Source organism: Phodopus roborovskii, unplaced genomic scaffold (genome assembly GCF_943737965.1).
Source record: "Phodopus roborovskii unplaced genomic scaffold, PHOROB, whole genome shotgun sequence".
Lineage (NCBI taxonomy): Eukaryota > Metazoa > Chordata > Mammalia > Rodentia > Cricetidae > Phodopus > Phodopus roborovskii.
Window position 1 is genome coordinate 9,558,483 of NW_026126424.1, and position 12,403 is coordinate 9,570,885.

A 12,403-nucleotide genomic window follows, 5' to 3' on the forward strand; every position below is an offset into this window, starting at 1 on the left:
AAGGCTACTTAAAGATACTTAAACATGTACAACTTTAACTTAAGCTTGATGCAGGATTCTTTCCGTATGTAGTTAATTTAGAGCCAGTAGCTGGGATTTAGGTTGAGTACATTTAAACTTGCTTTAGACAACAAAAACACCTCACCAAAAAAATTGTAATGGAAGCAAAAGTGAATCTTACTATTTTAAATATGTTTTGCCAGGTTTACTTCTTGTATCGCCTTTTTTAACATCCTTAATGAGTTAAACGACTATGCAGGACAGCGAGAGGTAGTAGCGGAAGAAATGGCACACAGAGTATATGGTGAATTAATGAGATATGCCCATGATTTGAAAACTGAAAGAAAAATGGTAATCTTTATAATTTTTACATAATTACAACAGTCTTATAAAATTGTTTCAGACAAATATTTTTCTGTTTAGAAATATATGTTCAATAAAAACTAGTTTTCTATATTGTAAATTTCTTTTATTTAAAAGTTATAAGATGAGACTATACTGTGAAAAATATTTTTCAGTAAAAAAAAAAAAAACAACTGTGAGATATGCTTACCAGTTTGGCTGGGTTTGGCAACATACAGCCCACAAACCAAATACTTTGTTTCTTAGGTCCCATAAGCTAAGAATACTTTACATATTTAGGCGATTGAAAAAAATTTAGAAACTAAATATTCTTTGGCATATAAAAGTTGAATTTCAGTGTTCATAAAGTTTTATTTGCATTCACTGAGTTTGACATTTTTTTGTGGCTACTTTTGTATTGTGTAGACAGAATATCATTTGGCTGGTAAACTTAATTAAAAGATATATTACTTATCTGACTTTTTATAGAAAACCCCTATTGAAGATGAACATTATTTTCTTTAATACAATGCCTGTTTTAAAGTTTGTTTTGTTCTCTCCCTAACCCTAATTAAATATATATGTATGTATCTTATCACCTTGCAAAAAATAAAGTGAAGAGCCTTTTACTTACTATCTCAGGGTAATTATTTTTGTTTGTTGGTGGTTTTAATCTTCAGCATCTCCAAGAAGGACGAAAAGCTCAACAGTACCTTGACATGTGTTGGAAACAGATGGATAATGTGAGTTACAGTATTTTCATGGTTGATCAGAAAATTTACAGACTGACTTACCCCCTAGACCCCACTAAACTTTACTTCTGAGTCTAATATTTCTAGTGTATTGCTCATAATCTGGCATTTGTTTTATTATGTAATAACTAAGAAAGATAAATGCAGGATATATGCTCATTTCCTTTTCCCCTATGTAAAGACTTAGGTGAATTCTTTTCATATCATGGTATATGTATGGTAGGGAAATTCATCCAATATCAAGAGGGGTTTGGAGTGTTGGAAAACAGATTTCTTGGGAGACTGTTTGTCGCAGAGGAGAGAACCAAGATTTTGGTTCTTGAACCTTTTTTAAACACTGTATTTCTCTTGACCTTTTTAGCATGTGAATACTGAAGATCAAGGGCTACCTTATTGTGTTTCTTCTAGCTCTAAGCTAGAAGCTCCTAACTCTAAGAAAAGAACTTAATAGGACAGAGTTAGAAAACTACTGTCTACTTAAAATTTCCCTAAGGTCCTTGATAATGGGGATTTTCTTAAAGGTTTTGGTAACATATAGTGTCCACATAGGCACTATAGTTGTCTTTACTAGAAATGCTGGATTGAAAGACTTTGTAGTATAAAATAGTTTTTAAACATTCAGGTTGCCAAGTGATTGGCTCTTTGCTAGCATTTTTACAATAGGTAACTATTATTTCTTAAGAATCATGCTGAAGAAAAGGGTTTTGATTGTTGGAAGGACTTTGAGATAGATGCACTGGTTTCTTTTCATACTGTCCAAGTCTTTGGCATGTTGAGAGCTCATGCATATATTTATTGGCCTTTTTTTTTTTTTTTTTTTTTTTTGTATTTTCCTAATAAAATGCATATTCAAAACTTAGATTCTATTTATATTTAACCATAAATGATTTTAATTACCAGTGCTGATTTAGAGTTTATAGGTACATTAATAATCTTTCCTCGTTTTCTTTATAATTGGTTTTACCAAGACTTTAAAGGGAGGGTTTTTATTTATTAAATTTTAAATTATTGTCAGTGACATCCTTAGTTTCTGCAATCTAATAAGTGTGAGAGAGTGTGTGTATTTTCATTTGCACAGAATAACATACTCCTATAAAAAAGGAGAGGCTGGTGCTGACTTGCCTTTAGAACAATCGGCAGTTATTAAGAAAAAGTTGCAGAGGTCATAAGTAAGAAAGAACCATTACAAAAGTTTCAAACGTATTTTTTAAGTCATTAACAATATTATGAGAAGTAAATTCAACCCTATTCAACCCTTTACTTGTACTTGTCTCATATGTCCAAAAGTAAATATGGCATGGCTTTTATTTTTTTGTGGAGCCTGAAGTCAGTGAAAGAGACTGACAGGTATAACTTACATTTAATGTGCAAAAAACAAGTATAGGATCGTATTCCGTACTTTTTTGTTTTCTTTTTAGTCAGAAGAAAATTATAGAATTCCTAATGTATTTGGCATAATTGAAAGGAACTGTAAAGAACTAGGGGAAATAAGGACCTGAAAAAAAAATTGAAGAAAAAGTTGGAAGACCATTATTACTCCCAGAGTGAACAATGGCATTTATACTGAGGGCATAAGAAAATAGCCTATGAAAGAGATCTAGAAGGGATGGACAAAACCTAGGAAGATAAATGTTAGGTGATGCTAGGCCTATCAGTCAGGGAGCTCCAGATGATAGCCTAGTAGTTGCTAAGAGCAGAGCTCAGAAACAGCAGCTCCAGTGGTCAGCGGTGGGGTGATGTCACAGCGCTACATGTCCTCGATGCTTACTTTGCCACATGGACTGTGTTGGTTCTTATTCTACAGCTTTATGCCCTGTGGTCAGGTGTTGAGTCAGGCAGTATATCCTCATTTAAATGTCACCCAGAGACAGGAAAAAAGGAACATTTTTTTTTTTTCATTATCCCTTTTTTATCAAGGATATAAAACTGCTAGAAAACCCCAGCAGACTTCCTCCTAGGTGCCTTTGATGAGCCTGTGGGGAGAGTGGGACAGCAAGCCACACAAGCCACAGCTATTTACAGCCTTTATGTATTGAGAGGTAGGTTCTGCTAAGAAAGAATAGGGAATAGATGTGGTTTTCTATATTGTATAATGATACATTAGGAAAGGCATGTTTTTAATTCATTTGTACTCATTTTTGGTACTTGGCTGATGGCAAAGTATATTTTTGTCCACAAATGTGATACCTAATGTAAAATATTTATTTTTAAGTAACCTCAATTTGTATCAGAATTATTAACCTATAACTACCAGTTCTGCAGTGAGATTAGGTAAATACAAAACACTCAAGTCTTCTGCTTTCTTTCTCTGGGTAATTCTCAGAACACAGATAACAAGGTATTTTCCAGGCAAGGGCTTAGAATAGGCTTTCTCTTGGAATTCTGACAAGTGAGTTGGGTGTGGGGGGAAGGGGATGGAGTTAGGGGGAAATCACACAGGGTTTTCCCATGGAAACCACCTGGCTGTTTTCATTCTAGAGGAGAAGACCAGGTTCACCCAGCCCTACCTATAGAGTTTTTAATGGGCATTTAAAATAAGAGCACATAGCCAAAGATCCCCAGCCAGAGACCACACTAATATATCAGAAAAAAGCAACTTAGAAGAAGCGACAACACTGGGCGTGGTGGTGCACACCTTTAATCCCAGCACTCTGGAGGCAGAGGAAGGTTGTTCTCTGTGAGTTCCAGGCCAGCCAGGGATACACAGAGAAATTCTGTCTTGAACCCCCCCCCCCACACACACACACAAAGAAGAAATAGCAACTATGAAAGGTTAAAAAGCTTAAAAACTCAAAACTGGTATTAATTTTCTCTGTGGGATATAGAGGAAATACTGTATCCATGGAAATATGGACAGGCACTATGGTTGATGTAAAGAACAAAAAGAAGTTCATGGAAGGAGAAATGAGAAATCCACTAGGAAGAAAGATAAAATTGAAGTCTTTCAGAAAGTAAAGCAAAAGAATAGAGGTTAAAACTATGAAACATCATAATAAAATTAGATTTCATTTAGCAGTTTCTTTTTCAAAAGAATAAACTTGATTTATAGAAAAGAAAATTGGGCATAAATAAGTCCAGAAAAAAGGTCTTCAAATGTAAAGATACTAATTTCATGAGAGAGAAACACATATTTAGTCACAGCAACATTTTAAACTGAATTAGGAATTAGGACAGAATTAAGCATATTTCAGTCTGCTTATATAGAAACCAGTAAATAATCAGCCGGCAGTAGTGGTGGACACTTTTAATCTCAGCACTGGGGAGACAGAGAGACAGGCAGATCTCGGTGAGTTTGAGGCCAGCCTGATCTACAAAGTGAGTTCCAGGACAGCTAAAGCTGTAACACAGAGAAACCCTGTCTTTAAAACATTAAAAAAAAAAAAAAAAAAAAAAAAAAAAGAAAGAAAGAAAGAAAAGAAATTTTAAAAAAGAAGGAAAAAACAAAACCCCACAGAAAATAGTAGAATAATACTTTTAAATTTCTGAAAGAAATTGTTTCTAACTATTCTCATCCAAAATCTTGTTAGTTAAAAGTGATGGAAAAGGCCATTTTGACTGTCACAGTAGCATGGATTCAGAAAGCTTCAGTATAGTAGCAGAGGATGGGATGGTGTAGGATGGTAACAATAAAGCATTTCTAACCTCAAGAGTGGTATTTTGTAAACTTTCTAGGAAGCTACTGCTAAGTGTGATCCAGCAGAATGATAGTTCACCGAACGGATCCAGATAACAGGTGCAAGACATCCTTAGGATTATAGGAAAGGGAAATCCCAAAGAAAACAGCTATGCACTAGGGGGTAGCTGGTATGAGTTCAAACTTAAGCAGATTAGAAACCCAAGGAGAAACTGAACACAGAAAACAAAACTGATAGAATTCCTAATGTAACAATTCCTAATTCCTTACTGTGGAGAGATTTAAACAATGTGGGGCGATGCTTGGGTTGAATTAACAGTAAGTGAATATTGAAAATCAAACTTGCACACACACACACACTTTTGTCATAAATCACTTTTAAATGCTTGATTATTTTTTTATGTGTTTAAGTGTTTGCCTGAATGTGTTATGTACACTGTGTGTGTGCCTAGTGCCATTAGAGGCCAGAAAAGGATGTCATTTCCCTGGAACTGGAGTTACAGATGGTTGTAAGTCAACTCCCTGTACAAGATCTGCAAATACTCAATGCTGAGCTATCATAAATAGCATTTTAAAAGTCACAGTAGTTTGAGATATGTTGGGTGTGGTGGCATATGCCTATAATCCTAGTACCTTGAAGACTGAGGCAGGAGAATTAATTGTTCCAGGACAAGTTGGACTACACAAGTGAAGTCCAGGCCAGCTTGGACTACATAGTAAAACCTTGTTTTTGTTTATTAAAGGAAAAACTCAACACAAAAACAACTAAATTTGTGTCTGTATTGATAGTATTCCTGAGACAGCTGACTGAAACAATATCAAACCATTTTGAAGAAACATTTTCACATCTTAGCTGTGTTGGGGTCCTACAAAAAATATGGAAGCACATACCAAAACTGAAGATTCATTTGTAATAAAACACTGATAAAGATTTGTTTATAATAAAATTTTCCCCCCTTTTGGACAGATAATTAGGTATATATTGAGTATTAATCATGTCCTTTTTTCTTTATTGTCAAAAACTAATATCTGATATTTAAGACACATAAATACCATAACCAGGGTAAATTAGTTATGATGGTACATTGTAAGGTGTATGGTTTTTCCACCCGTTGCCTGGTCTTGTTCTGCCGCCACGCCAGCCCCAAATAACACACTGGGACTCTGTATTAGATATAATTCTGTTGGCCCGGTTACTTGTTTCTTATTGGCTAGCTCTGCCTTAATTATTAACCCATTTCTGATGATCTATGTATTTTCACATGGCCTTCTCTTACCTGGGAGGCGGCTGGCGTCCAGCTCTCTCCAGACTCTCCATCTTGACTCCTCCTTACTACTTCCTCCTTGTCTCCAAGTCCCTCCTATCTTCCTTTCCTATTGGCTAACAGTGCTTTATTTATTAACCAGTATGAGAAACATACAGAATGACATCTCCCATCATCTCCTCTTTTCTGTCTAAATAAAAAGAAGGGTTTTAACCTTAACATAGCAAAATATGTCACATAACAGTTATCAAATAAGAATCACAGTTAACAATTTAGTCCATTAACATTTAGCAAGATTTGAAGAAAATATTTCACCATCTATTTTATCTTTGTGAGTTAAAGTCCTATATGTAATTTATCTTTAAGCTTAACTAAGGAAAACTATAACCATAACTATTTGTCTTCAACTTCATCAAAGACCACAGAAGGATAGTATATAAACTCTAGAAATGACAGAGACAACTCATTGCCTGGTCACCTGAAGTTCTTTTGTAATCTTCCATCTTCAGCCCATAGGCCATAGTGTGTTTAGCAGACTCTTCAGCCAAGCAGGAAACTTTAAACTGTCTTCTTGTATTGGCAGTTTGTTAGTCTCTTTTCTCTGTGTCCTGTAGACTGTCTGGCAGATTCTTCCATGAAGCAGGAACTCTGTAGCAATGTCCATCTTGAATCAGCAGTCACTTTTCTGTGGGTCCTGCATGTCCAGTTTATACATCACAAAGTCAAACAGTCCAGACAAGAGCAGTATCTTGTCCAAATGGCTAGTCTTGCCATATTGGAAGCAAACTCCAAAACGAGTTTCTTCAATGTCCATCTTCTTTTTTGGTGCAGGTGGTGTTGCCAAGAGCAATTATGTTTCACTGTCACAAAAACCCTAAACCATTTAATTTTTCAACCTAGAACAAATTTTACTTAAGAGTGTTGAGTACATTTTTACATAATACACAGTGGTGGCATTTAAGTTACTACTCAAATTTTCTTTACAGAGTAAAAAGAAATTTGAAAGAGAATGTAGAGAAGCAGAGAAAGCACAACAGAGTTATGAAAGATTGGATAATGACACCAATGCAACCAAGGCAGATGTTGAGAAGGTAAGAAGTCCAAACCTGCTTGTAAAAATAGATTATTACTGGTGTGTATTCACTGCATACAGTCAACAATACTACTTTAAGATACAAATATTACAGGCATGGAAAGAAGGTACACCTTTTGTGTCAGTATTATAGCTAAATCTAAAATATGTAAATGTTACATACTGAATGATATATATTGATCTGATAAGGAAACAAGATAATATAATATCTTAGCTGCATTCAAAATGCTCAGGAGAAACAGTGGCTACTAGGATTGTTTCTTTCCTACTCCAAAATTGGATAGAAAGACCAAGATACACCCGTCAAGTATGCAGATTGGGTGTGATTGAGTAGGACTCTTCTGCGGCTTTTCACAAGAGTCTTGTCTCTGATTCTGAGCTGGCTATTCTGTAGCATAATTGTTGGTAGGATTGGCTTTGTAACAACCATTTCTTCTTTGTCATTTGATAGAGTGCCCCCCCATCCCAGCTTTAATATTTCCTTATATAGACTTTATCATTAATGTTGTACATTTTTGAGTTATATAGAAATACTCAAATGCATTTTTCATAATAGTTTTATAGCTATTTTAGCTTATTAGGTATTCTCTACTTCTAGATAAACAGGTATCTTCAACTGTTCCACATAGGAAATAGCTTAAATTACCTTTATCATGTTATTTTCCTTTGACTTCCCTTTAAGTTTTCAATATCCCTCTTAGGTCATTTTCTGAGATATAATCCTAGCTTGGTCAGATCAGTTCTAATTTTGATTACCTCCCTTGTCTGAGCATTAAGTTCGTGTTCATATGACCTGAGTGTAGCCAGGCAACCACATTGTTTGAAATGACTCCCATAGAGATTATATGGAATCCATGTCTTTTCATGTGTGTGTTGATATAAGGATGTCTCTCTCATAATTTATGCTGTATTTTAAATTTGTATGGATATCTTATCCATTATTATCTTTGGTCCTACTGAAATATTTTATCCTAATTTTAACCATCTAATATAATTTCCTTCACAACCTCATGCCATATCTATAATTGGTCAGTGTATTGTTTGATAGTATTGTGAATAACAGCAAATATTTTGAACATGGGAGACTTTTTGAAGGTTAACATCCACTCTTTAAACTTTAAATACTCCTTTGATTCATCATCAAATAATGGTTATTCAAATTTATGTGCCAGGAATTTAAAGTTATTTTTTGGTGGACTCTTCCCTTAAGATCATCATTTAGTCTACAGAAATTAGCTTTGCACATTAGCTAAGCTTCTGCTATTTAACTTGGCCTAACTTTTTCAGAACTTTGTTATTCATGGTTTAATGTTCAATTATTTGAGGTTTCTTTATTATTAGAAAACTTAACTGTTTTAGCTTGTAACCTTATTCCCTTGTACACCCAGCTGAAACCTCCGCCATAGTCCAATGGGACTCAGACCTGGTGGGGGAGTTTCCCAGCAGGTCACGAGGACTTCAGGCTAGGACATTTGGAATCTTTGTTCCACTATGGTTTGTGGTAGAAAGAAAAAAAGGGGATGTGTAAATAAATGTGTACTTAAGGTTCCAGGTTGGAACTTCAGGTTTTGTTTTGCTTCATTTTTTTCCCTGTAGATATACTTTGGTTCAATATTTTGGTTTACTTATTTGCAGTAATTTTCTAATATCCCTAGATTAAATAGGGTTTCATGGGCTTATCTAAGATCTTGGCTACCTTGCTTCCATAGTAAAGTTTGTTTCTGAGTTTAGAAGGTAAATAACTGCATCTGTAGAAACTAGAATCAAAGAAGTGGGGGGATAGGCTGGGGATGAGGACCAGTGCTAGAGCACTTGCCTAGCAAGGTAAGGCCCTTAATTTCAGTCCTTTGCGAAAGAAAAGAAGGAAATAGTGAAGCATATCTGTTGTAGATTAGCGGTGGTGATGAGAATGAATCACAGAATACAACAAACCCACGTGGAATTTTATTCACAGGGAGGGTGAAAGGAAGGGGCCGTGACAGTACACCTGAGCAAGGGAAAAGAAGAAAGGGAGAGAGTAGGTGGAGCTTGCTTAAAAGAGAGTCTTTGCGCATGTTTACAGAGCCTTAACACAGCCATGAAAAGCATGATATACCCACGCCTGATGTAGTGACGTCAGCATAGGACCCGTAGGCTGACTTAAGTATTTACCTGAATGCTGGTGAAACTCATCCTGCCAGCTGACGATTGGGGCAGCATTATCCCAGAATGCCAAGAATATCCCCAGTGTGTTTTGTAAGATACAGCTTATTATATTAAATGTTATGTTTTACACACACACACACACACACACACACACACACACACACACACACACACCACACCACACCACACCACACCACACCCCACTTTTCTCTTTCTTGGTTCTTGCATTGTTGTGTCCAGGTTGCTATGGAACTCTGATGATCCTTTCTCCCGGCCTTGTATATGTGTGAGACTACTGGTGGACAGTATACATCTGAGGAGACAGTTCTTTGTTTCCTATTACTTTAGGCCAGTTAGGGAGACTTTTTTTTTTAGCTCATGCTCAGTATATTAGAACTAACAGTTTTATTTATATTCTCAGTGACTTTCTGCAAGAAATTGAACTATTTTAAATAAGTACCATGGCTTCATAGAGATGTTGAGTTTTACATTATTTAAAACACATTTTAATCTTCATTTATATCTACTATTTAGTCTCATATTCTAATGGTAAAGAAATATTTCACTGCTTTAATAGCTGAAAATATTTTGGAGGTATTTGCTTTTCTTCTGTTTATAAATGTCCTATTTTAAGACATAGCATTCATTATTTTCTGTGTGAATTTTGTAAATATAGACTATTTCAGTTATTGAAAAGGAGAGGACTACCATAATAGGGACAGAGCAATTACTGTGATAAGAAAACCATGTAAGATCTGGAAGCGTGTTCTTTAGCTGTTGGCTTATCTATTGACAAAATTTAGCTCTAGTATAATTTTCACAAAAATTAATTTTTTTCTTGGTAATCAATTTTGCTTGTAGGCCAAACAGCAGTTGAACCTTCGTACACATATGGCTGATGAAAATAAAAATGAGTATGCTGCACAGCTGCAGAATTTTAATGGAGAACAGCACAAACATTTTTATGTAGTGATTCCTCAGATTTACAAGGTAAGTTTAGTCTAGTTGAGTTCAAAGAATTCTGTTGAGATAGGGTTTCACTGTGCATCCTCTCTAGCTGGCCTGCCCCTTCCTGTCCAGGGCTAGCATTAAAGGCATGCATCAGTTTGGAAATAAAACCTAGGATCTTACATGATATAAGAAAACATTTTACTACTATGATACAGCTCCAGTATCAAACCTCAAGCATTAAATCTTAGGAATCAGAATATTTCTTAATTCACTATTTGCTAATATTGATGATAAAGTATTTTTAAGCCACAGACTTTTCTATATATTCATTATTAATGTTATATATAACGCAGTAAGCCAATAACACTTTTTGAAATAAATTATAGTTCAGTAAAAGTAAGTATGTTGACTTTGTAAAGGGTATTTACTGAGTGAGACTGGACGTTGTAATCTGTTCACCTAGAATTAGGACTTAAGGTTTTTTTGATACACCCCAGAATCATTGATATTAGTGCACACTAGTGTCACTAATGGCAGCAGTAAGTCTAACATGTCCTTGCTGGCCTGGCTTTTCTGTGTGCCTTGCTGGTCTGCTAGAACTTCATTGTATTATAAATCCTTGGGCTTGCTTATTAGCTCCGTGCACCATCACTTAATGATAGATGTAGCAAGTGAAGAATCTAGAGTTTTCATGAGGGTTAAATTGCTGCTTTTTCTAGAAAGAAGAAAAATTAGAAGAAAGGGAGTTAGGGAGCAGTGCTGAATGAGGGCAGAGATTCTTTCATTTGTAAGGCAAGCGTCCAAAGAGTTGGTGGACTAGAGCTGGTTAGCAGATTCTGGTCATTATATCCAGAGCAGCAAACCTCACTGTGATGGTATTACCTAGACAAGTCTTTATATTCTGCGGCAACTTTAACTTAGAAATAAGGCACCCTTTGAGTTTAGAGGCCTTTTTGGAGCTTGCTTAGAGCAGTCTTGCCATTTTGTAATCTCTTGAAAAAACCATAGTTTTCAGAATAAACCCCTAAAACTTAAAGAGAAACAACAGAAAGTGAGGTGAAGTAGAGTTTGAGAAGGTGGGGAGAGCAAGAGTGCAGAGATGACTTGCTGGACTGGCTCGCCTGCCTGGGCATCTTTCCCGTAGTGGGTTTGGACTTGGGGGCTTTAGGCACGTGTGACTTACTGTTTTCCTCTCATGTCCCAGCTCCAAGCTGACAACTGTAGTAAGGTCTGGGTACCTGTGTGTGTGCCATCGTTTATGGATACTTCATCCAGCTAGTACTGTCAACCTTTTTAAGGAGTACTTCTCAGACTTGTGTCTTAGGGCTAATTGCTTTAAAAAATAAATGATGCTAGAATTCGGTTTTCAGATTGATCATTCCCTGAAAGCATAAAAATAACCTGATTGAAGGGAGAGTGGTAACACAGAGACCTGGTTGCTGGCTGAGAAATGTTTTAGATGATCTTGAAAATTATTATTCAAAACCTTATTTTACTCTCCTTCTATTATCTAACAGGCCTCAGGTTGCAAAAATTGTTACATTTATATAGAATCATTGAAATGTCTTAAAAATAAAATTGGATAATAGAAAAGAAATCTATTTGGGGAGGTCATTAATTGTTCTCCTTCAGACTAGAAAATTCAATTTCCCTTCCTTGTTTGAATTCTGGATTATTAGCAACTACAAGAAATGGATGAACGAAGGACAATTAAACTCAGTGAATGTTACAGAGGATTTGCAGACTCAGAACGCAAAGTTATTCCTATCATCTCAAAGTGTTTGGAAGGGATGATTCTTGCAGCAAAATCAGTTGATGAAAGAAGAGTAAGTACTATAAAGTTGTCTCTGAATTAATGCATATGGTGTAGCCTGCAGTTGAGGTTAGTAAAATGGTTTCCCAGACTTTACTTAGGAATGAAATAACCTGAGGAATACTTGGTTCTTAATTATATTTTGTATGAGAAAGGCTTATGCGAGTTAGATTTCTACAATGAGTTGAGCTCTAAAATTCTGATTCTTTAAGAGAAACTTTGCAGTCCTCTCTTTTGCAGTTAATTTTTTAGTTTTAATCCTAGAGTATAGCCTTTGAAATATGTTTAAATTATAGTATGCTGTTATTCTAGTGAAAGTTTAGAGAAGGATGTGGTTAATCAGTCTAGAGCTTCAATGCACGTGTTAGTGCTTGAGCTGAGACAGGAGTGTGGAACAGTGACATGAAG

The 12,403-nt window shown here is 35.6% G+C and overlaps 1 protein-coding gene across 3 annotated transcripts in view; it reads left to right on the forward strand.

Moving 5' to 3' along the window:
- Positions 1-12,403, forward strand: part of Fnbp1l (formin binding protein 1 like) — a 75,693-nt gene that overhangs the window by 44,459 nt on the left and 18,831 nt on the right. For all 3 annotated transcript variants that reach the window (XM_051185581.1, XM_051185582.1, XM_051185583.1), the window contains exons 4-8: positions 204-351; positions 1,023-1,085; positions 6,980-7,084; positions 10,093-10,221; positions 11,862-12,008. In XM_051185581.1, the coding sequence (XP_051041538.1) occupies positions 204-351; positions 1,023-1,085; positions 6,980-7,084; positions 10,093-10,221; positions 11,862-12,008 (592 nt within the window). The remainder of the gene's footprint in view (positions 1-203; positions 352-1,022; positions 1,086-6,979; positions 7,085-10,092; positions 10,222-11,861; positions 12,009-12,403) is intronic.